Source organism: Ipomoea triloba, chromosome 10, assembly GCF_003576645.1.
Source record: "Ipomoea triloba cultivar NCNSP0323 chromosome 10, ASM357664v1".
Taxonomy (NCBI): Eukaryota; Viridiplantae; Streptophyta; class Magnoliopsida; order Solanales; family Convolvulaceae; genus Ipomoea; species Ipomoea triloba.
In genome coordinates, this window is record NC_044925.1 from 28,584,509 (window position 1) to 28,611,890 (window position 27,382).

Below are 27,382 nucleotides of genomic sequence, written 5' to 3' on the forward strand. Positions count from 1 at the left end.
TGCTGATAAGCTAACTACATTACCTAACAAGACCATTGTTTTAGTTATAAAAAAATAACCTGAAAGGCAAATAGTCTGTGAGAATAATACGAATTTAACAGTTAGAAAATTATAATCACACAATTACCGTTCTAACTATTTCAACCTCACTCTCTCTTAAAGGAGTTATAAGATATCGACCAACTCAATAATATATATATATGGTTGTCCCAAAACTGGATTATTTCATATTGTTCATTGAAGTGTGAAATAAAAAAAAATAGTATGATTTTTTTTTTTAAATGAATGGATGGATTATATTAGCTGATTTTTATAAGATGCAATATAAAATAAAATATATAATAATATAGTATGATGTCCAGCTTACGTGCAAACTCTGCCAACTAAGTGTATTTAAAATTGCAATTATTATAGTAGATAGTATAAAATCCAATTATTCCTTGCAAGTTGCATCATTCATTTGTACAAATGTTAGAATTCATTTCATAAGCGCTCGACAATATTTGCCATGATACCACGCCTTTTCGGGACTATTTGGAGTTTTTCCTTTTCTTTTTTCAAAAGTATATTATTTGTTTATTGAAGGTTATTAGTACACAAACAAGGTAAAAACTTGTGTGAGACCGTCTTACCATGAGACGGGTCGGGTCGGGTCGTGTCAATATGCAAATGTAACACTTATATGCACAAATGTCATACTTATATGCTCAAATGTAATACTAATTAGGAATAAAATTTTTGTTACTTATAAGGGTAAATGTAATACTTTTATGTGAAAATACAATACTTTTACATTTCGATTTAAAAGTATTACATTTTTCCACAAAAGTATTATATTTGCCCTTATAAGTGAGGGGCAATTGTCAACATTACTTATTATGAAAAATGTATTACTTTTTCTCTAATAAGTAACAAAAATTGTATTCTTAATTAGTGTTATATTTGAGCATATAAGTATGACATTTGCACATATAAGTGTGACATTTGCATGGTACCTTGACCCGACCCGACACGCCTCACGATTAAGGATCCATGAGACGGTCTCACACAAGTGTGACCCCACAAACAATATACCTTCAATCAATTTAAAATAAACATTATTCATGGTCTATATTATAATTTACTTCATGGGATTATTCATAACTTACCAGCTACAAGTGATAAGGTAAACTCATAATCGCTATTCAAAGGTGCGTTATGAGTGAAGTGACATAGTTGACTCACAAAAAAATTGTACTTAAAACATTATAGTTATCAAATTAATTATCTGGCCAACTCAATTAAAATTTAGCCAAACTTTAATGTGGACACATAATATTGTCATAAAGACTGCAACTAGATTTGTATTGTTTTGTTTTGGGCCCGACATGGACACACTCAATTACTGATAAAATGATTTGGAAACTAAAGCAGTTTAAACTACTTTCAAGAATTGCCATATACCATCCAAATATAATTAGGGGTGGGATCAAACGTAATGATAAACCAGATATTGGATTTGGAAGACTCCGAGATGATAACAAAAACAATGACATGTATGCTAATTACCACCAAATCATAAAGCAGTGGTTGAGCAAATCCTGCACGTTGACGCAATCCTTAGACTGGAAATTCCTAAGATTATCATTATCGTTATCCTCACAACTAATTATAATGCGCAAATTACACGCTTAAATTAATCTTCAACACGCCAATGACTTTGTAGTTTAATGATACGAAGTGCCTCTTCCATTTGAGATATTATTTTCCCCATAAAATTGATTAGATAATGAAAGTTTTGCATTTAAATTCTTAAAATATAGAGAGATTTTGCCACATATTTAGTAGATCGATCAACTTGCAATAAAACGTACATTTTAATTAAAGCAATATAGATTTAGAATACAAAATTAAAATTTTTGCTACAACATATAATATTTGATTTAAGTAAAGAGAATATAATGTAATTCTTACAATAATTATTGTATGATATTTGTATTATTTTAAGATGATGATCCAAAAAATAACAATTTTCACTTTTTTTTTCTAATATATAAAGTTGACAGTAAAGAATCAAATTAAGTAAATATTACTATATTTTAATTCTTACCACATAAGAAATGAGTTAAACAAAAAAAAGAATATGACAAAAATTAACACGAATTTCATTTTGTGTACAGTTAATTGTTATTATTATTAAAAAGTTATACACCGTAAAATATTTTGTAATGAGTAAGTCAAGAATAATAAATAATTAACATAATTTTCCGTTACTAAAATTTGTACATAAATAAATAAAAAAAAAGTAAAATGAGACATATGGTAACTTCGAAGATGTCTTATCATTATATAATGAATCAATTAAAATGCACAAGTTATCAATCCACATTATTACACTAACATCAATTTTATTTTCGTGCTTTATCAACATTGACTCTTATTATATTTAGTAGAGTAGACATAAACAATTTCAATTGGTTACTTTGTTTGTAAAATTATCACTTTCATGAGTAAATGGTAAATAAGCTTTTGAACTTTTAACAAAGCATCAGTTAAATTAAATTGAACTCGTACCCTTTGATATAATAATTATATTTTATTTACTTGATCACATAAAGAGCACTCTTAGATAGTGATTATGAAGTTACTGCGTATCAAATATTAAAACAAAAAATTAAAGAATCAATCCCAAAATTAGTGTGTACTAATTCTCGTGATACTTTCGTGTGACATGAAAAGTATGGAATGCTTACTATGCACTCCGCGTCCTGCGTAAGAAAGCAAACAGTCCCATTAAAGTTCAATCTTTTTTACAATTTCTGACAAAATTTCAAAGTAAAAGAAGGAATAATTCCCCAAAGTTCATTCAAAACAATAAAATAACAATAAAGAATAATGTGCAATAAAGTATTGAAATTCCCAAGTGGTATGTTTTGCACCCTTTTTTTCAAAGTCAAGATGTGATTTGATGTTTGAAATTTGATAAGTATACATTAAATTTCCACTAGAATCCCATTTTAAACAGATTTTTTATAATTTTTAAATTCAACACTTTATATTTAATGTAATATTTATAAAATTAAGTATTACAATAAAACCGGACATGTAAAGAAGCTTAGTCAACACACTTAAAATATAGTACATGACACGTGTTATTAAGTATACTCTCGAGGCTAAAAGTTAATCAACAAAATGAATTAAATATATTACACATGACACATGCTATTAAGCGTATCTTTGAGGCTAAGAGTTCATCAACAAACGGAGTTAGACCCATTTGTTAACATACAGACAAAGCAATATTGTCCTAATCCAAAACCGTCAGCTAAAAGTTTAGTGGCAAAACGAGTTAACCCCAGTTTCTAACTTAGTTTTACGCAAAACAACACCATCCTAATCCAAAATAATACACTCCCCTTACAAGCATGAGGCAAGAGAAGTAGCCCACTTCGCCACGCCAATTGTTAAAACAAGAATGTCATTATAATTGTGTAACAAAATAGTAAAAATTAATTCGGTAATAGGTTATTTGAAATTGTATTCGTAAGGGGAATTAAATTTAGTAAAAATTTTTAATACTAAAATGACTTTATATGATAATAGGACGGGACATAGCTATTAATAACGGTAGAAACACTTTACAATTTTTTCTTGCTATATTTCGTTAGTTTCTAGATTTTCTAATTTGTCAGCTCATTTCTTAGTTTCAACAATCTATTTTAAGGCTTGTCCGTTGTATTGGGACTCTGTTCTCTTGATTTTGTCTCAATTTTATTACAGTAATGTAATTATGGTTTTTATTTGTATTTTTAAAATATGATATTAGGACGAATTTGTAATTAAGAAAATAAGAAATGAACTAAACTAATGATGAAGGTTAGGGAAATGAAAAGAAAAAAACAGTACTTCGTAAGAAGAAGACAAAGCACGCTGACGAGTGACGACGAGTTTCGCTTAACTCCGTTAATTAACGGTTCTTCTGTTCGGAAGCGTGATTGTCACAAAATGGAGACTGACGGCATTACCAGAAGCCGTTTAAATAAGCCCCACCTCTTTCTCTCTCTCTTTCTCTCCCGCAACCAGAAGAAGAATCATAACCTTTTCTCACTCTACTTTCTCTCTACAGTTCCACAACTAACCACCAACCCGCTCTGCCTTCCGCTCGCCGCCTCTTTTTCGTCGACCGCCGACCGGAGACGCCGTCCTGCTTGGTTACGTCAGCTTCTCTCGATTCCGTACGGACGACGGAGACACTCCTATCTCCATATTTGTGGTGAGGATGCCATATATATATGTACATATACGTATACTGTTTTCGTGTATTATAGGTTTAGCTGCGATGTGTGTGAATATGTCGGTACTGACACGTATGGGTGAGCGAGGTATTTAGACATACATATGGAAATTATGGAGTAATTTAGCAAATTTGTGTGCTTGTGTGGCTCTAATTACTATTTTCTCGCCATGAATTTTGGATCCTTTTGACATGTAAGTGTTCGATACTTCTTATTGATTCACTTTTGGGGGGTTTTGTGACTCAGACTCTGTCCTTCTACTGCTCTTCAGCAAATTAGCAGATTGATTCAACTTTAGGTTCTAAGTTTTTACCCCAATTCTTAAATTTATTATTTTTAGCTTCAATTTTGTCTTAGAAATGTTTTATTTTTGGAGCAGCATATGTATTTGAGTGGTGTTTCTTTGCTTGATTAATTAATTTTTGGTATATTAAAAACTTCGAATATTACCGAAACTTGTTATCAAATTTTGTGAATAGGGTTTTATTGAACAGTAATCTGTGAGTGTTTGTGTACGTTTTTTTTTTTTTTTTGGTTGGGGGCTCTAATTGCTCAATATTGTTCGAGGATTTAAGAATTATCTTCCACTCTGATGAGTGTGCTAATAGGTAGTTGTTAAGTGCAGTAACATTTAATCCCTATTACACTAATGAATGATATGGTAATCTCCATTGTTATATGATTTGATCTACTTTTTTTTTTTTTTTCCTGTTATTTATTTATAAAGTCGATTTGATTTCAGATTATATGCTCGCACTTGTAGTGATTGATTCCATGCTAAAAGCTCATGCAATTCATTTCTGTGCATTTGAACTTTTTATTTTATTTTATTGCATAAAAATCATGACTTTTTGGAAGAAGGTAATAGCAACAGTTTCTACCCTTCATTTTGCAATTGTTTATTTTGTATTGGAAGTTACAACAGGGCGGTTGCTTCAATAATGCAGTGTTTGTTATGCTTTGTTTGATGACAAAAGGTCATGATGGTGTTTCTTTATTTGCCAATTATTATACAGAGAATCTTTTATATTGACAGAGATGTTGATGGGCTGAGTGATACCTTGAAGTACTACTCAGTTGGAACCAGAGTGATGTCTTATTTTCTGATTGCAGGATCCAATTAAATTGTTACTATGCACAGAAGCTTCAGTTTTAAGTTTCTTGACATGTGCAACATCATTATCTTTCAAAAGGCATTCTCTATTTATGTGTTTGATGCAACATTTTCTGTCTGCATCTTTCTTACTGTAATTAATGTGCATAACCTGCTGAAATATTTACATATCAATATCTCATGCCTGCTATTATAATTGCTGGTCTCAGTTTTTTCTTTTGTGATTCCAGGGTATTATGTGCTGTGAACACGGCGCAACTGTTATTGGTTGACTGCTTGCTGTGAATAGATCTTACTTTGTATGTGAGCAAGCATGGGCTCTGCGTGTTGTGTAGCTGCAAGAGATAGAACCATATCAAATGGAGCAGCTAGTGAAATTTTGCAACGGAATGTCAGGTATTCGCCATCATGGAGCTTCCGATGGGATAATCGAGGACGAGTAGCTGGTGAAGAGACATCCGTGAATTGGTCTTCTGATGGAGTTGGTGGCAATGATAGATTGGAATTTAAGTCTGGTACAACTGTTGAAACAGTATGTCCATCTGAAGATGGAAGCCCATTGGATAGTTTCAGGTCATTTCCATGGCAAAAGTCACCCACTTCTGAAAGAAACATGGGAAGTTCAACGCATCCTTCAACAGGTAGAAGTGTAGAACTCTCCATGAGTTTCTTATCATTTCCCCTTTGAGGATATGCAGTATAATGTTTTATAAGGAATTACTTGTCCCAAAATAATATAGAAAACTTTGGTGCCTCAAATGCAACTTCAGGGGCTCGAGTGCTTTCATCTTACTCTCTGGAAGATGTACTATTTACTTCTTTCAACACTTGTTGCTTCATTCACAAGGCTTGGACTCAAAAGTTGAAACCAACCTTGTTAAAGAGGGATTGATCTTCCACTTGGATCAAAGGTCGTTGGTAGTTAGTAATCTTATTCACTTCTAAGAATATAACCCCAAGCATCATTGGATGCTAGAAATTTTTAATTTTTAGCCACTTGGTATGGTAAACCTTTTATGGTAATAAATTTTGTCATTTTTTAAAATTATCATTGTCTGATTATCTCTTAATGTATGGGATATAATCTAACATTGCTTGGGGGCTTGAGGCATTAGTCTCCTTGTGCAAAGACTGTACTACTCTTGGATCAAGTAAAATTTGTTTTCAGGAAAATGTGCATTAGTTTTTTCATTTCTTATTAAAGTTTGGATTTGTTATTTCATTGTAGGATGCCATTAGATTCCCTGCCATAAGAGTAGGATGTACCTTACTACCTTTCCTATTCTTTGGTTTCTACCTTACTATACAATATTCAAATGGTTGTCTAGCCATAAAGTTGTTTACTCCATATTTATGCGCCTAGCTATAAAGTTGCTTGTTCCCTAATGTGTTTTTTTAACCATTATTTGATTCACTTTCCCTTATTGTTGCACAGATCCATTGGTGGACAGCCAGGACAGGAATTCTACAGAGGTAAGAACATTATGGTTTTTTTAGAATACTCAGGATGAGTCTGAAATCTTGTATTCAATATATGTCTGTTTCTGAGCATTACATCTTTCTTCACTGATATATCTTTAGGTAAAAGAGTCAACAGGATCTCCTGCAGTATCATTCCCATCTCCTGTAAAGCTGTCCCCATCGGCACCTTCAGTTTCATCTTTTCCAACGTCACCTTTGTCATCACAAAGTCAAGTGCCTCCTGCTAACTTGACTTCATCAAGGTTGCCTCATCACTCTCCTGGGCGTCGTCTATCACGGCATGTATCTGATACTGGTGTACCAGGAATCAAGTCCCCAACTTTCTCAGTGTCTGAAGAAGCGTCGTCTTTCATTCTCCCTGGTTGGAGCAATGAATCTACTCGAGGATCTTATGGTGGATCATCAGATGGATGGTCTGTTCCTTCCTTTCCTGAATTCCTGACAACTTCTCGGAGGGGGAGATGGTCATTTGATAGTGAAAGCTTTGGCTTCCATCGTGATAAAGTTGCCAGATCTAGTGGAAGAAATTCTGGTTCTCCCTCGCTTGATCTCCGAACCTGTGGCATATGCGCAAAGCTGTTAACAGATAAATCTTTGTGGGGTAGTCAGAAAATTATAGCCTCTAATGAACTGGCTGTTGTTGCTATTCTAACTTGTGGGCATGTTTTCCATGCTGAGTGCTTGGAGAATATGACATCTGAAATCAACAAGTATGACCCAGCTTGCCCCGTCTGTACTTACGGGGAGAAGCAAGCATTGAAGATGTCTGAAAAGGCACTGAAAGCTGAGATGGAGTTAAAAGCTAGAAAGAGATACAAGAATCGGATTGTTGACAGCAATTTTAGTGGCAATCTTTCTGTATTAGACCGTCAGAAAAGTAGTGGACACGAGGGGAGGTATCCCAAGATGAGCTCAAGTTCCAGCATGAGAAGTTCATCAGGGAAGACCTTCATGAGGCGCCACTTTTCATTTGGGTCAAAGGGGAGCACCAGAACCTTGTCTGAGAGTCTTTCTACTCGAAAGAGGATATTTTTCTGGGCAAAATCTAGCAGGGAGTAAGCTTCTCCCTAGAAATAATAGGTAAGCAGCATGACCCTATTTCTGGTTATATTTACATACTTTTTATTACATTACCCTCATGTCCATTGTAGATCCATTACTTCTAAGGTGTTCAACGTGTAATATTGCGCATTTTTTGGAAGTTTGCAGATATAATGGATGACCACCTTCCTCTTCTAGCTTGCTTGATCTTTAGAGCATATTGTCTTATGGGTTCCTTGCCAAGGAACACGGTGTTCTACTGGCAGATTTAGGTTAGCTTTCGAAGATACACTGTAAACAAGGGGAAACAATGCAAATAGAAAAGACAATCAATTATTAGGTTTACAAAAGGGAATTGAGAGTAGTTATTTATCTGTGTACATTCACATTGGATTGTTTTGCACTTTCATTTCAAGCGCTTGCAAATATTCTCAGGATTCTTTGTGCTTGTGCTCTTATTTTACTTAGCTCTCTAATTGTGGAAGGCAGATCTCTTTCTTCTGTTAATTACACTAGTGGAAATTGCCCATAAGAAATGAGATTAGAAGAGGAATCTATCCTTTTTGCCTTTCATTAATAAAAGAAGGTTGCCCCTCCAACAACTTTTCCTTCCCTCTATTTTAAATTCCAATTTCGAAATTAAGATTGAGAGAATCTATTTCAACTTGTTTGAAACATTCTTTGCTTGGCTAGCATCCCAAGATATTAGCTAGCTATGAAATTTTATCTCAAAGTTTCTTCTGTTTAAAAAAAAAAAAAAACTCAAACTTTCTTTTAGTAGCAATGTAGATATAGATAGATAGATATATAGATGGGGATAACTTTAATCCTAGGGGTCCGTATTCAAAAAGCTTTCAATAGGAATATATTTATTGAAAATAATAATGGACAACAAGGTTACAAGTTGCTGAAGAACCTATTGATATTCTTAGTTTAAGTTAGTCAATTGTAGACAATTTAATGTGATTCTTTATCAATTAGGGTCACAAAACATACATGAGTTATGTAGTGCATATCATCGACTGGCAATTTATATCGTGGACCACGGTGCACAATGCATTGTGCACTCCGTACCAAAATGAGTTTTGTGTATTCTAGGTAATCGTTATGTGTATTCCAAGCAATTATTTTGTGTATTCTAGGCAACCGTTCTGTATATTCATGTTAGTAACACATGTTGTGATGTGTCTATGCATTCGAATGTTTAGGAGGATGAGTTATGTGTATTTTGTGTCAATATTCTGTGTATTCATGTTATTAACACAGGTTGTGATGTATTTGTGCATTCGAATGTTAGGAGGATGAGTTCTGTGCATTTTGTGTCAATATTCTGTGTATTCCGGGCAAATGTTCTGTGTATTCTAGGCAAACGTTATGTGTATTCTATATAATGATTATGTGTATTATAGATAATGAATTCTCTTGAGTCATTCGCGTCTGCGTCCACTAACATCAAAACGATGTCGTTTCAGACTAAGGTCCACAGTGACCCTGGTCCACGATATAACGATTGCCCTCGACTAGTGATTGCATATTCTCCCTTGTCACTCAGAAAATGTAACATATTGGTTAGAAGTAATAATAAGTAATCTAACATATTGGTTAGAAGTAATAATAAGAAAGGTAATTAATTAGTGTCTAATAATTCCATGGTAAATATGGGAAGTAATTTGTTTGTAAATTGTAATAATAGTTAAAAGTATGCCCAAGAATGAACAAAACGGTTGACCATTTGGTGCGCAACCTGAGAAATTTAACCACAAACATGGCGACACTATCGGCAAGCTGAAAATGAATGCAAAGTAATTAAGTTACGTTGCAACGAACGTTATTTGTAGTTGAAATAGGGATGATGTAGGACTGGGACGCTTCTTTTACTCTAATCCGTCCTTGGCCATACCCTCTCTCAAATCTTCTGCTCGCAGGAGGGCCGGAGATGAAAGAGGGCTAAAGGACCACCAGCCCGCCCCGCCCCGCCCCGCCCGACCGTAGCTATTGCATCATATCGTTACGCTATCGTCTTAATTACCTGCAAATTAACCCGGGATGGCGTCCCTCCTGCTGCTTCTTTTCTGCCTCTTCATTGTGGGCAATAATGCGCAGGATAGCGTTATCCCCGCCAAGAATTTCCAGCCCTACGTACCCAAGGACAACATCCTCGTCGACTGCGGCGCCACCTCCGCCACCACGCTCCCCGGCGACCGCGTGTTCCAGCCCGACGCCAAATTCTTGTCTTATGAAGGTATAGAAGCGGTGGCTTCCATGCCGTCGGGTGATGATAAAAAGGATTTGGATGCCATTTATCTGAACGCCAAGATTTTTGAGAGCGACGCAACCTATACGTTCCCCGTCGCCCAGCCCGGCTGGCACTGGATCCGCCTCCACTTCCTGCCGTTGGAAACCCCGGGCTATGACCTCACGGCCGTGACGTTCTCCGTCGAGACGGATTCCTTAGTCCTCCTCCAAGGTTTCCAGGCGGAGAATATCACCGCTCCCATCGTCAAGGAGTTTCTCATCAACGTAACCACGGACCATATCCCGTTGTTCTTCAGGCCCGTCAGCACCGCCGCCTTCATCAACGCCATAGAGTTCGTCTCCGCCCCTAGTAGACTCATCGGCAATTCCGCCGCCACTCTGTTCCCCGTTTCCGCACAATTCGACCTCTCCTCTACCCACCTCGAGACCTTGTATCGGCTAAACGTCGGAGGCCGGCTCGTGGAGCCGCAGGTTGACAGCCTTGGGAGAACATGGAAGCCTGATACGCCGTTTCTGGATCCCCGCCAAATGGGGAAGCCCGTTACCGTTTCCACCTCGGTCATCAACTACCCCAAAGGAGGAGCGCTCACCCCTTCCATCGCTCCTCCGATTGTTTACGCTTCCGCTGTACAATTGGCGGACTCTGAAACCATTCAACCTGATTTCAACATTACTTGGAAGTTGCCGATCGACGTTGAGTATACCCATCTCGTTCGTCTCCATTTCGCAGATATCGTCAGCAAAGGGCTAAACCAGCTCTATTTCAACGTCTACATCAATGATAAAATGGCGATTTCTGCGCTGGACTTGTCATCCATGGTGCTTAGATTGAACACGGCTTACTACAAGGACTTCGTGGTTAATTCCTCCATGATTTCGAGTCCGCTCCTGGTTAAAATTGCTCCGGTGGAAGATGCTCATGGGATTAAAAACGCGATCTTGAACGGGCTTGAGATTTTCAGGATGAATAATTCCGTTGGTAGCCTGAACGGGGAATACGGCGTTGATGGGTCGAGGGCGCATGCTGGGCTCGTCAGCCGGAACACGGTGGCCGCGGTCGGGTTTATCATGATGTTTGGTGCGTTTATCGGGCTGGGAGCCATGGCTATGAAGTGGCAAAAGAGGCCCCAAGATTGGCAAAAGAGTAAGAGCTTCTCGTCATGGCTGCTTCCCATCCATGCGGGAGATACAAGCCCTAACAGCAAGAACTGGTTGGGAAAGAGCCAATCGATCTTCTCATCACGAGCAGGGCTGGGCTGGTACTTCTCCTTAGCGGAATTGCAGGAGGCCACCAAGAATTGGGAGCCTAGTCAAATCATCGGAGTGGGAGGATTCGGAAACGTCTACGTGGGAGTAATAAACGACGGAACAAAAGTAGCTGTAAAACGTGGGAATCCACAATCCGAACAAGGCATTCATGAATTCCATACCGAAATTCAAATGTTGTCCAAGCTCAGACACCGCCATTTGGTGTCTCTGATTGGATATTGCGACGAAAACTCGGAGATGATCTTGGTTTACGAGTACATGTCCAATGGACCCTTAAGAGACCATCTTTACGGCAAGGACTTGAACTCTCTTTCGTGGAAACAACGCCTGGAAATATGCATCGGAGCCGCCCGCGGGCTCCACTATCTCCACACCGGCTCGGCCCGGGGAATCATCCACCGCGATGTAAAGAGCACTAACATCTTATTAGACGAAAACTTCATCGCCAAAATGGCGGATTTCGGGCTGTCTAAAGACGCGCCCACCACGGAGCAAACGCACGTTAGCACGGCCGTGAAGGGGAGTTTCGGGTATTTAGATCCTGAATATTTCCGAAAACAGCAACTCACCGACAAATCCGATGTTTACTCGTTCGGCGTCGTACTCCTCGAAGTCCTGTGCGCCCGTCCCGCCATCAACCCGCAGTTACCGCGGGAGCAAGTGAATTTGGCCGAGTGGGCATTGCAATGGAAACAGAAGGGATTACTCGACAAAATCATTGATCCAACGTTGGTGGGTCGCATAAACCCCGAATCCATGAAGAAATTCGCCGAAGCCGCCGAGAAATGCCTCGAGGAATACGGCGTTGATAGGCCGACAATGGGCGATGTCCTCTGGAACCTGGAACATGCTTTGCAGCTACAAGAAGCCTCAGACTCTTTACAGGGTGAGACGACGACCGACAAAGCAGTATCTTCTCCGCCGCCGCCCTCCGCCGCGGCGATAGCGCCGCCTCTTCCTCATGCTTCAGTACCCGCCGGCACCCACCCCATTAATCCTTTGCCCTCCCCCGCTCAAGATGAAGACGCCTTTAATGATCTCTCAAAAACTGCAATGTTTGCTCAATTTAATTCTCTCAATGGACGATAATATATTTGACAGATTACATATATATAATGTCACAACAGCATATATATATATATATAGTCCACACCACCTTCATTATTTCCCATGCATGCAGAAACATTTATGCATTATCTATACCTCCCATCCGGGCTAATTTGTATCAATAATCTGTTGTGCATTCTTTTCTCTCTTAATATCTGCTCCCAGTTTCTTCATTAACAGTACAGATCCTTATCAATGGACACACTTCATAATATTCAACACTACTTTATTAGTTGTTCCACCATTAATCATCATTTAATTTGCACCAATATTGAAAGTGGGTTGCATATATACATACACTTCAATTCTCCAATTTTCCCTTAAAAAATGTTACTTAGTAAATTAATTCAAATATCATCGGAAAAAGCATTTTTTTTTCAAATTATGGTTAAACCAAGCAGACATAAGTGACTTAAAGCAACCACTGCACAAAATGATCTTTGGGGTAAGTTTTTTTAGGTTGAGGAGAGAGAGGATGGGAAAGAAAGCTAAGGAAGAATGAAAACAAATTGGATGTGCAGAAAAAGAAAAAAATCAATTTGGTGTGTGTTGGGCATACCAGCAGCACTTATTGGGGCACGTTAAGAGCCAACTTTTTTGTTTTGTTTTCTTCATATCTCTTATGGAGAGAAAATACTTAGCAAATTGTAAGCACATTTGAGGATGCTCTTAGATTTGTCATAGATTAATATTAGACTAACCTCTAAGCTAGTTGATCTCAAGTTACATCATTCAAGATCAAAATAAAATTTTCAATGCTATTTATCTCCAAATAATCATTATTAATCTGTCTTTAAGGTAGAAGAGACCTGGCCAAATACCGCATCTCATAAACACATGGGTTTTTAGCTCCCTTTCGTTATCATATAGGATGATAGTATTAATCTGCTTTATATACAAATGTTATTCACAGTTAATATACCACATCATAATCTTTTTTTTCCAGTAGTTGCATAATAAGCCTGGTATATTTTGCTTGCTAATTTATGGATGCTGTAGAATTTATGTCTTCTTTTCTTAATTGCTCTATTCTTAACACACTGTACTAATATTCTATTCTATTTGACTTTGTTTAAGTTCTTATTCAGTAATCTACCTTCGTTTTATTACTTTCAAGAAAAATATATTACGCTATTTAATTTCTTCCTCTTTCGTGGAAGCTTTTGCAACTAATTTCACTATTTGTTAGAATTGAAAGATTAATTTAACAATTTTACTTAAAATATATAAATATTTGCTGATGATAGTACTGTTTTCAGTTTTTATTAGTACCCCGCGGGTTGGCTGTGATCTCTGAGCCACCACCCCACCATTTTCCTTTCTGGAGGTACCGTACCAGCTCGTAGCGTGAAACGAAGAAGCAGGGAAAGAGAAACCAGCCAAAAAACACACACAAATTTCCATCTCTCTCCTTGCAAGACACCAACGTTTTCTTCTGCACAGTTGATCAACACAATGTGAGTGATACTATAAACTAGCTCCTCCTCCTCCTCCTCCTTCTTCAGCTGTTTATGAGTTGATTTCTACACGAATTTCTGATAATAAATGGCCGAGAATCGATTTTTACATCAGCAAATGTGAATGTTGCAGTTTATTTTCCATTTTCGTTTGATTTATTTGTTTGCTATTTTTAGTGGTGACTGGTGATGGACTCTGCGATTGAAAAGTGGTGGAGCAGTGATGAATCCCCTCGTACAAGGTCTTCCTTTGCTAGCCCCAGTGGTACTTTCGATTCCTTTGTTCAATGCTCTGAAGTTTTCTTATTTATTTGTCTCTATAGTATTAGATGATCGAAAATAATTGCTAGTACTTTAAAAAGAGCTGAAGAAAGAAGAACTAAAACTATGGGGTTTTGTAGTGAGGTAAATTGATATATAATGAGAATGGTGTCTTAGTGTTAAGGGCATTCTGAATTTCTGATTGGAGTTTTCCTAGCCAACAAAGGATCATAAGGAGGTAAAGCAGCAGGTTGTCCATAGATGACCTTCTTGAACTAAGAAGGCCATTAGGCCGCTCCCGCTGGAGTCGAACTTGTAACCTTGTGGTTACCAAATTAATAGCTTAATAAACTTGGCATGGGTTGCCCCCACCTTTATCTACTATAATATTGGTTGTAGGATGCTATATGAGATTGAGTAGTTTCTTCGGGCAACAGTATCTGGTAGAAAATTGTGACAAAAAGATCAGGCATTTGTAAGCACTTGATGTGTGAAAACATGGAAGTCAACACTATATTTCCCGCCCTTCTCATAGTTGGCGCTAATATGTCGTTTCTGAAACAGCTAGTTATCCAAAGAGGAGAAGAAGGAACCAAGTGGATTCTGTGTGTTGCTCTGTGGAACATGAACATAATAAATGGAAGCTATCTTCCAAAGTTGTGGACCGTTGTGATCCATTTGCTCTATGCAATTTAGAGGAAGGGTTAGATCATGAGAAGTTTGGAAGCGTTGCAAAAGAAATTGAGGACCTAATTGCTCGAAGGGGACAGGTTCTGAACAAACTATATGCACATGATATTTCTTCTCCATGTGGAACTCTAGACGTGGGGAGACACTGCGATGAAGATAGTAATGTATCCATTTCTCACGTCATTGATTTGGAGGACGAGCATCAAGAACATAATCTTCCACCAGCTATGCCCATTCCTACTGTGGATATTTCACCTTCAATTCCCCTTGTTATTCTTGATTCAGACAATGAAGACTGTGGGAGTGAGATGTCTAACTGTCCATACCAAGGGAATATCTCAAAGAATACTGGTGATGACATTCATAAAAATGATACTATGGTAATGATATTCTGAATATGACAGTTATTGGAACTGTTGTTTTGCTCTAAGTTAATTACTTTTCTTACATTTTCTTGTGGTTGGTGTCATTCGCAAAAGGAATGTGATAATGCTGGACACCAGACTTTATCAGGAGGAGCAACTCTGTGTAGCGGAAATGGAAAAAAGAAAGATGGTGGTGTATATGTTGGTGTAGAGGATGAGGAAAATAAGCAACCTGATGCTGATGGTGTCGATGATATTTGGAAGGAAATGTCATTTGTTCTGGAATACTCGAAGGTACATTTGTTATTGTTCTGCAAAACTTATTTGTTTAACTATGATGCTGCATCTCTCATTGATAGTTGTCTTAACGAGTAATCTTGATTGGATTAGGACATAGTTATCAATTTTTTGTCTATAACAGGTTCTCAACTGCTGTTAGAATTCTTTTGTCATTAACATCAATTTTCTTCATGCCAAATAGGATACTACGGTGGATCTTTTGTCTGAAAACCGTGCAATTAAGGATGGAGAAGAAGATTGTGACCACTTTTTTATAATGAAGGATGATATTGGTACCGTGTGTCGCATTTGTGGGTATATTGAGAAAAGTATTGAAACAATCATTGACCTCCAATTTGGAAAGGTTTCATTATCTTTCCTGTTTCTCTCATTAAGTTCCACGTTGTGCTTGTCCTTCGCATTTCAGATCTCCTGCATTTTCTCTTTTTTATTAATGTATTATGTTCTCTTACACTATTATCTTTCTTTAGGCCACAAGGAGCACTAGAACTTACAGATATGAAGAACGGAAAGCAGTGGGTCCAAGGTCAACTGAAATCCAGCATGATGGCACCAAATCATCAAAGGAGGATTTCATGGAAGAAATATGTGCTCATCCAAGGCACAAGAAGCAAATGAAAGCCCACCAAATTGAAGGGTTTAATTTCCTTCTCAGCAATTTAGTGACAGATAGTCCAAGTGGGTGCATTCTGGCACATGCTCCCGGTTCTGGGAAAACTTTTATGATCATCAGCTTCTTACAGAGTTTCATGGCCAGGTACCCTCATGCCAGGCCTTTGGTGGTGCTACCTAAAGGAATCTTGGCAACGTGGAAGAAAGAATTTCGGAGGTGGCAAGTGGAGGACCTTGCTCTGTATGACTTTTACTCTGCAAAAGCAGAAAATAGATCTCAGCAATTGGAGCTTTTGAGGCATTGGTCAGCAGAAAGAAGCATATTGTTTCTAGGATACAAACAGTTTTCATCAATTGTATGTGACAATGACACAACTAATACTACAGCTGAATGTCGGATGATATTGTTAACCTGTCCATCAATCCTCATTCTAGATGAAGGTCATACCCCACGCAACGAGGAGACAAATACCCTAACTGCACTTGAAAAGGTTCAAACTCCTCGCAAAGTGGTTCTTTCCGGGACCTTATACCAAAATAATGTCAGGGAAGTATTCAATATTTTGAACCTTGTAAAGCCGAAATTTTTGAAGCTGGATACTTCTAAAGCTGTTAAAAAACGAATATTGAGCAGGGCATCTATATCAGGAAGACATAACCTTGTAAAGGATGTTTCAGACAGAGAATTTTATGAGCTTGTGGAGCACACTCTTTTTGAAGACAAAAATCTTTCAAGGAAGGTTACTATCATTAAAGATCTCAGGGAGATGACTAGTAAAGTTCTTCACTATTACAAGGGAGACTTCCTTGAAGAACTTCCTGGACTTGTGGACTTCACAGTCCTTCTTAAGCTCCATCAAAGACAGAAAAGTGAAGTTGCTAAGCTCAAGAAACTGAAACAAAAATTTAAAGTAAGTTCTGAAGGCAGTGCAATATATGTGCATCCCAAGTTGAAATGTCTCTGTGGATCTAGAGAACGATTTGATGAAAAAAAGATCGATATGATTTTAGAAGATTTGGAAGAGCAAGAAGGGGTGAAGACTAAGTTTTACCTTAATCTTCTGCAGCTATGTGAATCAAGGGGTGAAAAGCTGCTGGTATTTAGCCAATATCTCTTGCCGATGAAATTTTTGGAGAGATTGACGGTTAAGCTCAAGGGATATAGTGTGGGGAAGGAAATTTTTATGATCACAGGTGATGCAGACTCAGGCATGCGCGAGTCTTCAATGGAGCAATTTAACACTTCTGCTGATGCTCGGGTTTTCTTTGGTTCCATCCGAGCATGTGGTGAAGGGATATCTCTTGTTGGTGCATCTCGGGTTCTTGTACTGGATGTGCATCCGAATCCATCTGTAACACGGCAAGCAATAGGACGCGCATTTCGCCCCGGTCAGCAAAAGAAAGTATACACTTACAGGTTGGTAGCCTCTGGTTCACCTGAGGAAGAAGACCATTCCACTTGTTTCAGAAAGGAGTCAATTGCAAAACTGTGGTTTGAGTGGAATGAGTATGATGGTCACTGTGATTTTCAAATGGAAGAGGTTGATGTCAAGACCTGTGGTGATATGTTTCTTGAAACACCATGTTTGAGTGAAGATGTTATCTCTCTTTTTAAAAGGTCTGTGAATTCATTTTCCCCAATCTATTTCAATTGCAAACTGCTTTTAGCTTTGACTAATGTTTTCAAATTCGATTTTTCAGATAAAGATGAAACCTTTTACAAGGGAAAGAAGCAAGAGAGGTTTTACTGTAACTATGGTTGCTATGACAATATGCCTTGATTGTCTCCTTCACATAATAGACAGCAGCCTTTGGGCAAGCTTTTTGTATATATAAGATTGAACAATCAATAGAAGTTGAAAATGGTATGAAAACAGTGTTTGATGCTTTGATATATCCTGAGAAAGTAGTTCTCATGCAAGCTGATTTTACTTTATGTGCTTTTAGACCGTTGTCTACATAGTTGTGACCACAATCTACGCAGTAATGATTGTATTGTCATGGACTCATGAGAACTACACTCTGCTTGGAACTTTGATGGTCTGATCACAATACTATTCAACAGAACTATTGAGCCCATTGAGTGGTACTATTGATTATTGGTACTGATTTGTTATAAAATCAACTACTATGTAGTGCGATAACATATCTCTTACCATTCCAAATAGATTACTCTGTAGTGTGATGATATATCTTTTACCATTCTAAATAGATAGTTACAAGACTAAACATAAGATGTACTAAATACTTTTCTATAATAAAGTTACTATGTAGTGTGATGACTCATCAGATTTATCAAACACTTTTCTATAATTAACTGATATAAACAAGCCAACCCAATCAGTTATCCGTTGACATCTCATTATAGTCTTATTTTTAAGACGTGCTTGGATACGTGAGTATATTTTTCTCATACACCACCCCGGCCCAACACCCGGCCCAAATTATAAAACCTCACAGTCTTATATTTAAGACGGGCTTGGATACGTGACTATAGTTTTCTACTTTTCTCATACATCACCCGGCCCAAATTACAAAACCTCTAACTCCTACTCTGAAAAATAGCGCGAGGGTTCTTCGCAAAATCTTTTGGTGCGATTTCTCTCTCCGCTGCTCGCGAACTACATCGCCGTCTCGGACATGGGAAAGAAGAAGACGAACAAGGCTAATGGCGATAGCCAATTCTCTCCCTCCACCATCTTCGTTTCTAACTTGCCTTTCACCCTTACGAACACTGAGGTAGCTTTTATCATCTAACAAGACAGGAGATATCTGTGTATATGCGTACATATATTTATATCTCAATTTGTTCAACTTCTACTTTTTCATTTGGTGATAAAACAGCTGGAACAAACGTTCAGTGAAGTTGGCCCCATCAGAAGGTGCTTTTTAGTAACAAAAAAAGGTGAATGCTCGAATAATTAATTATACCTAAACTTCTGGAATGTGTATTGCTGATGTGTTGTTATGATTTCTGAACACGAAGCATATTTCTGATATAATTCATTTCATTTAATCCTCTACATGTTATTCCGTCTGATTCAGTTTGTATTGAGCATTGTCACTCCTTATCTGCTAAATTTTGACCGTTTTACTTTGCAGGTTCTACTGAACACCGAGGTTTTGGCTTTGTCCAATTGTAAGCCCTTGAACATTTTGCTACTGATGTAATTCAGTAATTGCTATTACATGATTAAGTGCTTCTGTAATTCCCCTAATTAACAGTTGAAGTTTGAGTTCAACTTATGTTTTAGGTTTTGTTTGCAATTATAGTGCCTCGGTTGAAGATGCTGGTCGTGCTATTGAACTCAAAAATGGCTCAACAGTTGGAGGGAGAAAACTTGGAGTCAAACATGCAATGCATCGGGCTCCTCTTGAACAGCGTCAATCAAAGGGAAGTCAAGGTTTGTGGTATATGTATCATAGATTGAATTATTTCATGTTGTATTAAAATTTAAGATTGATAATAAAATAAAAGGAAATTTGAACTTGCTGGGATGCTTATATTTCATGCAGACAAGGCTCCTCAGGAAAGGGATAGGGATGGCACTTTGCCTGCTGAAATAGTCAAGCATGAACAAGATTCAAACTCTCAAGGAACAGGTTTGCAACTATGACATGCTACTTAATGTTATCAGAGATTACTACAGAGTAGTATTTATTATTTGACACTGTTGAGACTATAGGTAAGCCCAGAAAAAGGAAAGCTACAGTACTTTGCAGTGGTATGCCCGATGAAAAGAATTGTTCAGAAAAGCAGAGGTACTGACTGCTGAAGTTCTAACTCAATGCTGAAATTTAGTAGAAGCATTGCTGTTTAATGTAGATTGTGAAATATTTTCCTATATTTTTGTTACTTATCTAACTTTTATCTCTTGTGATGTCCCTCATTTTATACAGGGTTGCTAGGACAGTCATAATTGGAGGTATTCTTAGTGCGGATATGGCAGCAGAAGTTCACCGTCTTGCCAAAGAGTGTGGCACAGTATGTTCTGTTACTTATCCTCTTCCCATAGAAGAACTTGAATATAATGGTAATAATATTTGCATATTCTTCTTTCAGTTGTTGAGCATTTCATTTTCAATATTTATCTGACCAATCACTGTCAGTTATCAGCACTAAACATTATTTTAATTCTCAAGTAATCTGCTCTATTCATTTTTGAGTTAGGCTCTTATACTTCTGCAAATATTTGATTGAATTAGGGCTGGCTCAAGATGGTTGTAAAATGGGTGCTTCATCCGTGCTTTATACTAGTGTGAAATCAGCTCAAAGTTGTGTTGCAACCTTACATCAAAAAGAAATACATGGCGGGGCTATTTGGGTGCGCCAACTTGGTGGAGAGGTAAAGTTGCCATTTAGTAACATTGATTCAGAATATGTTCCGTAATCATACTCCACAAATTTGAATTGGGTGACTTGGAAGAATTATAATTTTTCAGCTTCCATTTCTTGTTCTCTTTGTTTTTTTTCTCCTGGGTGCATTCTCTTGGGTGTTTTTAGCTCCCATATGCCTATCCCTCTCCCGCTCTTCCTGAGCATAGCAGTTATGATTATATTAGAAATAGAAAATCAGAATGTTAATAACGCACCCTTTCCTACTATTCCAATTAGTTGATTAGTAGATTTTTTATTATGTATTTATGTTCTTCCGTGATTGACTGCTTCATACTTTATTCCTTTCCTCTGGTGGTGATTGCCTTGCTTATGTGGCACTTAAGTGATTACTAGATCTCTTTCTAATTATTTTAGCTGTTTCCCAGATTATCTATGTTGTCACAATATTTATGCTGAGGGAATCTGATCTTCTTTTTTTGTTTTGTTTTGTTTTCTTTATTTGATGCTAGGGTTCCAAGACTAATAAATGGAAACTAATAGTGAGGAATATTCCTTTCAAGGTTACTTTTCCTTTCTAGATTTTATTATATTTCTATATGTTGTGTGAGGATTAGGAAAGAAACTTTTGAAGTTGTTAAAAACTGAATGCAGGCCACAGTGGATGAGATAAAGAGTATGTTTTCAACTGTTGGCTTTGTATGGGATGTATATATTCCTCAAAATGCAGAGACAGGGTATAATTCAATGAATTAATAGTTTATAACCTCTTCTTTAATATTTCTTTTCATTGTTTATCGTATTATCATTAACCTTGATTATATTTGAATGGCATTTTGCAGTTTGTCTAAGGGATTTGCATTTGTTAAATTTACATCCAAGCAAGATGCAGAAAAGGTACTAATTCTATTTGACATCTTTTCTTTACCATACATAAAGTTGAGGACCATTGTTTTTAGGTCTATGTAATTATTGAATTAAATAAGTTTCAGACTCCCCAAAGTGGGATAGAGGTGTCTGTAACACCAAAGACAAAAGGAGACAAATTAGGGATGTTAAAAGTGTGAAGTTTTTTGATACATGTATTTTGCAATATGTTTTTATTTGGGAAAATAAGACAAGTTCACCCTTAATAATATTAAAAGTACAACTATCTTTTATGCTTGGGTTACTTTTATCCGTCTGTAATTAGAAGAATAGTCCAGTGTCCAGTTTTCTTAAACACTTTTATAGCTCACTTCTTTCTTTCATATTATACTGGGTTTATTAATAAAAATAGTACTCCGTATAAATTTCAACCAAGAACAAAAGAAAAATAATATAACTAGTATAAAAGAATTTTATCCTCTCAAAATACGTGAAAGGCTACATCTGTGCCTCGCAATATGTAATCTTCTGTTCACTGAATGGCTTAAACCCATCTTCTCCTTCTGTGCCTTACCTTAACAGCATCTTTTGATTGCATTTATTAGACTACTCAGTACTAACCTTAGGTCAAGCACTCAAACTGATTTTTTTAAATATTTTTTTTTATCACAGTTTCAATTTTTATTTATTTATAATGTATTTGTCTTATTTTCTCTTAATATTTGGATGTGCAGGCTATTAAGACTTTCAATGGAAAGAATTTTGGTAAAAGGCCTATTGCTGTTGATTGGGTTGTACCAAAAAAGGTTTATGTTGCCGATAGTCAATCTACTGCAGCTTCAGAAGATGGTAAAAAGTGATCTTTTGAAGAATTCTGTAGTAAAATATTTTATATTATCTTCTGAGCATATTATGCCTATTTAGTTGCACATGGAAACCATAGTTTGAATTAGAAAAGATAATATCATTTTATGAATGTTTGCTTCAATCAAAAGGGAAATATTTTGTTTTTGGGTTTTGTAAACAGGTTTGCATCCCTTTGGTACAATAGGAATATATTTATGGATTTACCTACCTTATATGCATCTCCTCGGATTGTCATAGAAGAGCATTAATAGTAAATCAGATTAAGATCTTCCATATTTCTTTTTGTAATGGAAACTCGTGAACTCAAATAAAAAAGGCAATATATTCTAGGCAGCATGTTTAGAGTTAGGCACCCAATATTAGTATTTAAAAATGAAGTAGATAGATTTGTTGGTAGGTGGTTGATGTCCTTGAGGCCAATGTTATGGTTGTCCGAATTGGTCCATCTCTATCTATGGAAGTAATTTGTACTGGATATTATACTATATCTAACAGACAGACAAATGACTAAGGAGGAAAGAGACGAGGAAACACTAAAGAGAATCGGTTTATTCACTTTATAGTTTCTACCATATGAATACTATATGAGATCATACATTTGGGCAATTGCCTCGTTCTGTTTAGTCACTGTGAACTTCATTCAGTACTTTGCTACTAAGCGTCACTTAATGATTCTGAGGGCATACCTGAGGAGTTTCCTTCTCTTATTGGACATGCTATTCGTTATGTCTCACGCGTGGTAAGGTTCAAATTCTAACTTGTGGTTCTTACAGGTCGGAATGAAAGTGATGGAGATGATGACGATAGTGTTGATTTGGAAGATCAGGAAATGGAGATTGATGGAGAATCCCAACAAGCTCTTGGGAGCGACAGTGCCTCTGAATTAGAAGAAGCAGAAGAAGAAAAAGACGAAGAAGATGAAGATGCAGATGAAGAAGAAGAAGAAGATGTTGATAAGGACACCCAGCCCAAAGTTAATATTGATATGGAAGCAGACATTGCAAGGAAAGTTCTTGAAAATTTAATTTCGTCTACTTCTAAAGGAGCAGCTGCTTCTGCCAACGAATCTTCCAGCTTGCCCAAGGGAGAGAAGAGTGAAGTTGTTAGTGTACATGACAAATCCTCTGATGCATCTCATGTGGATGAAACGCCACCTGAAGGTTCTAGTAAGAGTAAGGAGAAAACCTCCAGGCCGACTGAAGGAGCAGAGGATCTGCAGCGAACAATTTTCATTAACAATCTTCCTTTTGATGTTGATAATGAAGAAGTGAAGCAGCGCTTTTCTGCATTTGGTGAAGTGGAGTCCTTTGTTCAAGTTCTTCACCAAGTCACCAAGTATGGGTTTTTTGAATAATGCATCTATACTTTGTTAATTTCTGGTTGCGCTAAATGACTCACTGTACTTATATGCAGGCGACCCAGAGGGACTGGGTTTCTCAAATTTAAAACCGCAGATGCTGCTGAAGCTGCACTTTTGGCTGCCAACACAGCAGCTGGTTTGGGTATATTTCTGAAGGGTAGGCAATTAAAGGTTTTAAAGGCTGTTGACAGAAAAACAGCTCAGGACAAGGAGTTGGAGAAAACCAAAAAGGATGATCATGACCATCGCAACCTTTATCTTGCCAAGGTTCATTCAGTATCTTCTCTTGCAATGCTTTCTAGGCAGTTAGCACTCAAACAATTTTTTAAAATCTTGATTACAATCTGTATGTACTCTTTTATGACAGGAAGGACTTGTTTTGGAGGGAACTCCTGCTGCTGAGGGTGTTTCGGCAAGTGATATGTCTAAGCGCAAGACGTAAGACCAATTGTTTCTTGTTGCACATCTCTGAGTCTTTCACTATTGAACATGGCATTAACTGAAGTGATCAGTTAATATAAATTGAAATCTAATTAAGTTGCTGCTTCTGTTGTATTAATTGAAATCTAATTAATACAATGATGACCTTTTCATGCTGCTATGTTCAAAATATTGTCTCTGTTATGGTGTTTGCTAGATCAAGTTGTTTGACTTCTGCTTCTATCAAAATTCTTAGCTGTTGCTCATGACTCGTGATAGGTAATCCATAGGCTAGTTTCAGTGATATCCTAATTACTTTTGGCAACAGTCTTGGAATAATTAAAATTGTGGTAATACTTCAGAATCATTGCATGATGTTACAATGGGGAATCCTCTAATCCCACAAGACGCATTTCTTTTTCCCCTTTTTTCTTCTGCATGTCTTTGTTTCGATTTGAATGCTACTTGATTACCCTACAGGTTGCATGAGAAAAAGATGATCAAGCTTAAGTCCCCTAACTTCCATATCTCAAGGACTCGACTAATTATATACAATCTTCCAAAGTCAACGACTGAGAAAGATCTTAAGAAACTTTGCATAGATGCAGTTACCTCTCGAGCTACTAAGCAAAAACCCACAATCAGGCAGGTCAGTGGTGATTAGTTAGTTAGTTAGTTAGTTATGGGCATGTGTCTATCTACAGCTTTGCAATATATAATATTTCCTTTAACTGCAGATAAAATTTTTGGAAGATCATAAAAAAGGTAAAGTGGTAGTGAAGAATCAATCTCGTGGAGTTGCCTTTGTTGAGTTCACGGAGCACCAACATGCACTTGTAGCTCTGAGAGTTCTTAATAATAATCCTGGTAATGTGCCTGTATTACTGTAAATATTGTTTTTGGTGACTGCCAGTGTGTTTTGAGGACTGCATTTTCTTAACTTCTCCACTAGGGAGAGAATCTGGGCTGCAGAAAATGAATATATTATGATGTCTTCCAGGAACTTTTGGCCCTGAACATCGTCCGATTGTAGAGTTTGCTGTTGATAATGTCAAGAAACTGATGCACCGTAAAGAGAAGATTCAAGTCCAGCAGAATGAATCTCATCATAAAACAGATAAGTCATGGCAAAATGATCCTGCTAATGAGCAGGATTCTCGCCATAGCAAGTCAAGAAAACGCAAATCTAGAGGGGATGCGTCATCAATTTCTGCGTGTGAGAACAGTGAAGTGAAAACAGGTGCCAAGGGAGCAATTGCTGAACCAGCCAGACCCACAAAGAAGCAGAAACCAAAGAAAATGTTGATAAGCTTAAAACAGGACCTAATAGAGAACCGGCAAAAAGGAAAGTTTGCTGACATTGGATCTCAACCAACTAAAAGTGCCTCGAGCAATGCCCCTAAGCCTGTACCTATCAAAGATGGGGCTATGAGATCAAAAGCAAGATCGGAAGATGAGACCACCCAAGAGATACAAAGAAACAGTTCGAAGAGAGCAAAAAAGTCTAAAAAGAACAAAGACCCTTTGGGACGTGATGTGGTGGACAAACTTGATGTGCTTATTGAACAATACAGGTCTAAATTCTCAAAGGGTAGTTCTGACCAAATTGATGGTAACAAACATGGTTCTAAACGGCTCAGGAGGTGGTTCCAATCATAATCGCCTTTTGAAGTTCCTGTTGTTCGGTCTTGCCTTGGTTTTTCTACCTGAAGCTTTCTTTTGTATTTTATGGCAGTTACAAATATGCTCTCAACAGTCAACACAGTCAGGTAAAAAATGGCAGTTTTTCGGTAGTTAAGATTTTTCCTACTGCCGCCACTCGCCAGGGCTTCCTTTTGACTTTAGATACCTTTCCTGTTCTGTTTCAATTTTTGTAGCGAGGAATGTGGCATATGTTCCTAGAAGCTTTTGTGTTGTCACTTTCTGTTTATTTACTTTTTTGAAATTGTTATAGCATAATTAATATCTGAATGACAATGCAAGTCCCAATAACATTAGCCAGCGTTTTGATTTACACACGCAAATGGATTCAACATATATACATATGGATACATACATACATGTAGATACAATATACATACATATAGATACAATATATATACATATAGATACAATATATATACATATAGATACAATATACATACAATATATATACATATAGATACAGCATAGATACATATACATACAATACATACAAAATATATACATATACATACAATATAGATACATATAGATACACTATACATACAAAATATATACATATAGATACAATATAGATACAGTATATACACATACATACAATATAGATACATATAGATACAATATACATACAATATATATACATATACATACATATACATACAATACATACAAAATATATACATATACATACATATAGATACATATACATACAATACATACAAAATATATACATATACATACATATAGATACAATATAGATACATATACATACAATACATACAAAATATATACATATACATACAATATATACATATAGATACAATATACATACAGTATATACACATATAGATACAATATACATATAAAATATATACATATACATACAATGTATACATATAGATACAATATATATACATATACATACAGTATAGATACAATATATACAATATACATATAGTATAAATACATATAGATACAATATACATATAGTATAGATACATATAGATACAATATACATACAATATATATACAGTATAGATACATATACATATAGTATAGATACAATACATACAATATACAATATACACATAGTATAGATACATATACATACAATATATACATATAGATACAATATACACATAGTATAGATACATATACATACAATATATACATATAGATACAATATACATACAATATACACATAGTATAGATACATATACATACAATATATACATATAGATACAATATACACATAGTATAGATACATATACATACAATATACATACAGTACAGATACATATACATACAATATATACATATAGATACAATATACATACAGTATAGATACAATACATACAATATATACATATAGATACAATATACATACAGTATAGATTACAATATATACATATAGATACAATATACATACAGTATAGATACAATACATACAATATATACATATAGATACAATATACATACAGTATAGATTACAATATATACATATAGATACAATATACATACAGTATAGATACAATACATACAATATATACATATAGATACAATATACATACAGTATAGATACAATATATCCAATATATATACA

General features: G+C 36.4%; 4 protein-coding genes across 5 annotated transcripts; all 4 read left to right on the forward strand.

Annotated features, from left to right (window-relative positions):
• The first annotated feature begins 4,063 nt into the window (after positions 1-4,063).
• On the forward strand, positions 4,064-8,399 carry LOC116032177. 2 transcript variants are annotated; one of them, XM_031274617.1, is made up of 5 exons: positions 4,064-4,252; positions 5,619-6,029; positions 6,824-6,861; positions 6,970-7,950; positions 8,073-8,399. In XM_031274617.1, the coding sequence occupies exons 2-4, from the start codon at positions 5,702-5,704 to the stop codon at positions 7,927-7,929; spliced, it is 1,326 nt and encodes a 441-aa protein (XP_031130477.1). In that variant the 5' UTR covers positions 4,064-4,252; positions 5,619-5,701; the 3' UTR covers positions 7,930-7,950; positions 8,073-8,399. The 2 variants fall into 2 exon arrangements, with proteins under 2 accessions (XP_031130477.1, XP_031130478.1); XM_031274618.1 differs by having other exon boundaries at positions 8,080-8,399.
• A 1,500-nt stretch (positions 8,400-9,899) lies between these two features.
• Positions 9,900-12,681, forward strand: LOC116032176 (probable receptor-like protein kinase At2g21480). The gene has a single exon (XM_031274616.1). The coding sequence runs from the start codon at positions 9,958-9,960 to the stop codon at positions 12,523-12,525; it is 2,568 nt and encodes an 855-aa protein (XP_031130476.1). The 5' UTR covers positions 9,900-9,957; the 3' UTR covers positions 12,526-12,681.
• A 1,183-nt stretch (positions 12,682-13,864) lies between these two features.
• Positions 13,865-18,122, forward strand: LOC116033466 (protein CHROMATIN REMODELING 35-like). Its single transcript, XM_031276208.1, has 7 exons — positions 13,865-14,000; positions 14,178-14,265; positions 14,826-15,331; positions 15,431-15,610; positions 15,798-15,959; positions 16,087-17,846; positions 17,930-18,122. The coding sequence occupies exons 2-7, from the start codon at positions 14,190-14,192 to the stop codon at positions 17,931-17,933; spliced, it is 2,688 nt and encodes an 895-aa protein (XP_031132068.1). The 5' UTR covers positions 13,865-14,000; positions 14,178-14,189; the 3' UTR covers positions 17,934-18,122.
• A 664-nt stretch (positions 18,123-18,786) lies between these two features.
• On the forward strand, positions 18,787-26,094 carry LOC116032415 (RNA-binding protein 28). Its single transcript, XM_031274953.1, has 18 exons — positions 18,787-18,967; positions 19,073-19,133; positions 19,331-19,367; positions 19,502-19,632; positions 19,745-19,831; positions 19,915-19,990; positions 20,129-20,262; positions 20,435-20,574; positions 21,077-21,127; positions 21,219-21,301; positions 21,407-21,461; positions 22,166-22,280; positions 23,072-23,633; positions 23,712-23,925; positions 24,026-24,096; positions 24,559-24,727; positions 24,816-24,945; positions 25,079-26,094. The coding sequence occupies exons 1-18, from the start codon at positions 18,869-18,871 to the stop codon at positions 25,735-25,737; spliced, it is 2,874 nt and encodes a 957-aa protein (XP_031130813.1). The 5' UTR covers positions 18,787-18,868; the 3' UTR covers positions 25,738-26,094.
• The last annotated feature ends 1,288 nt before the right edge of the window (positions 26,095-27,382 follow it).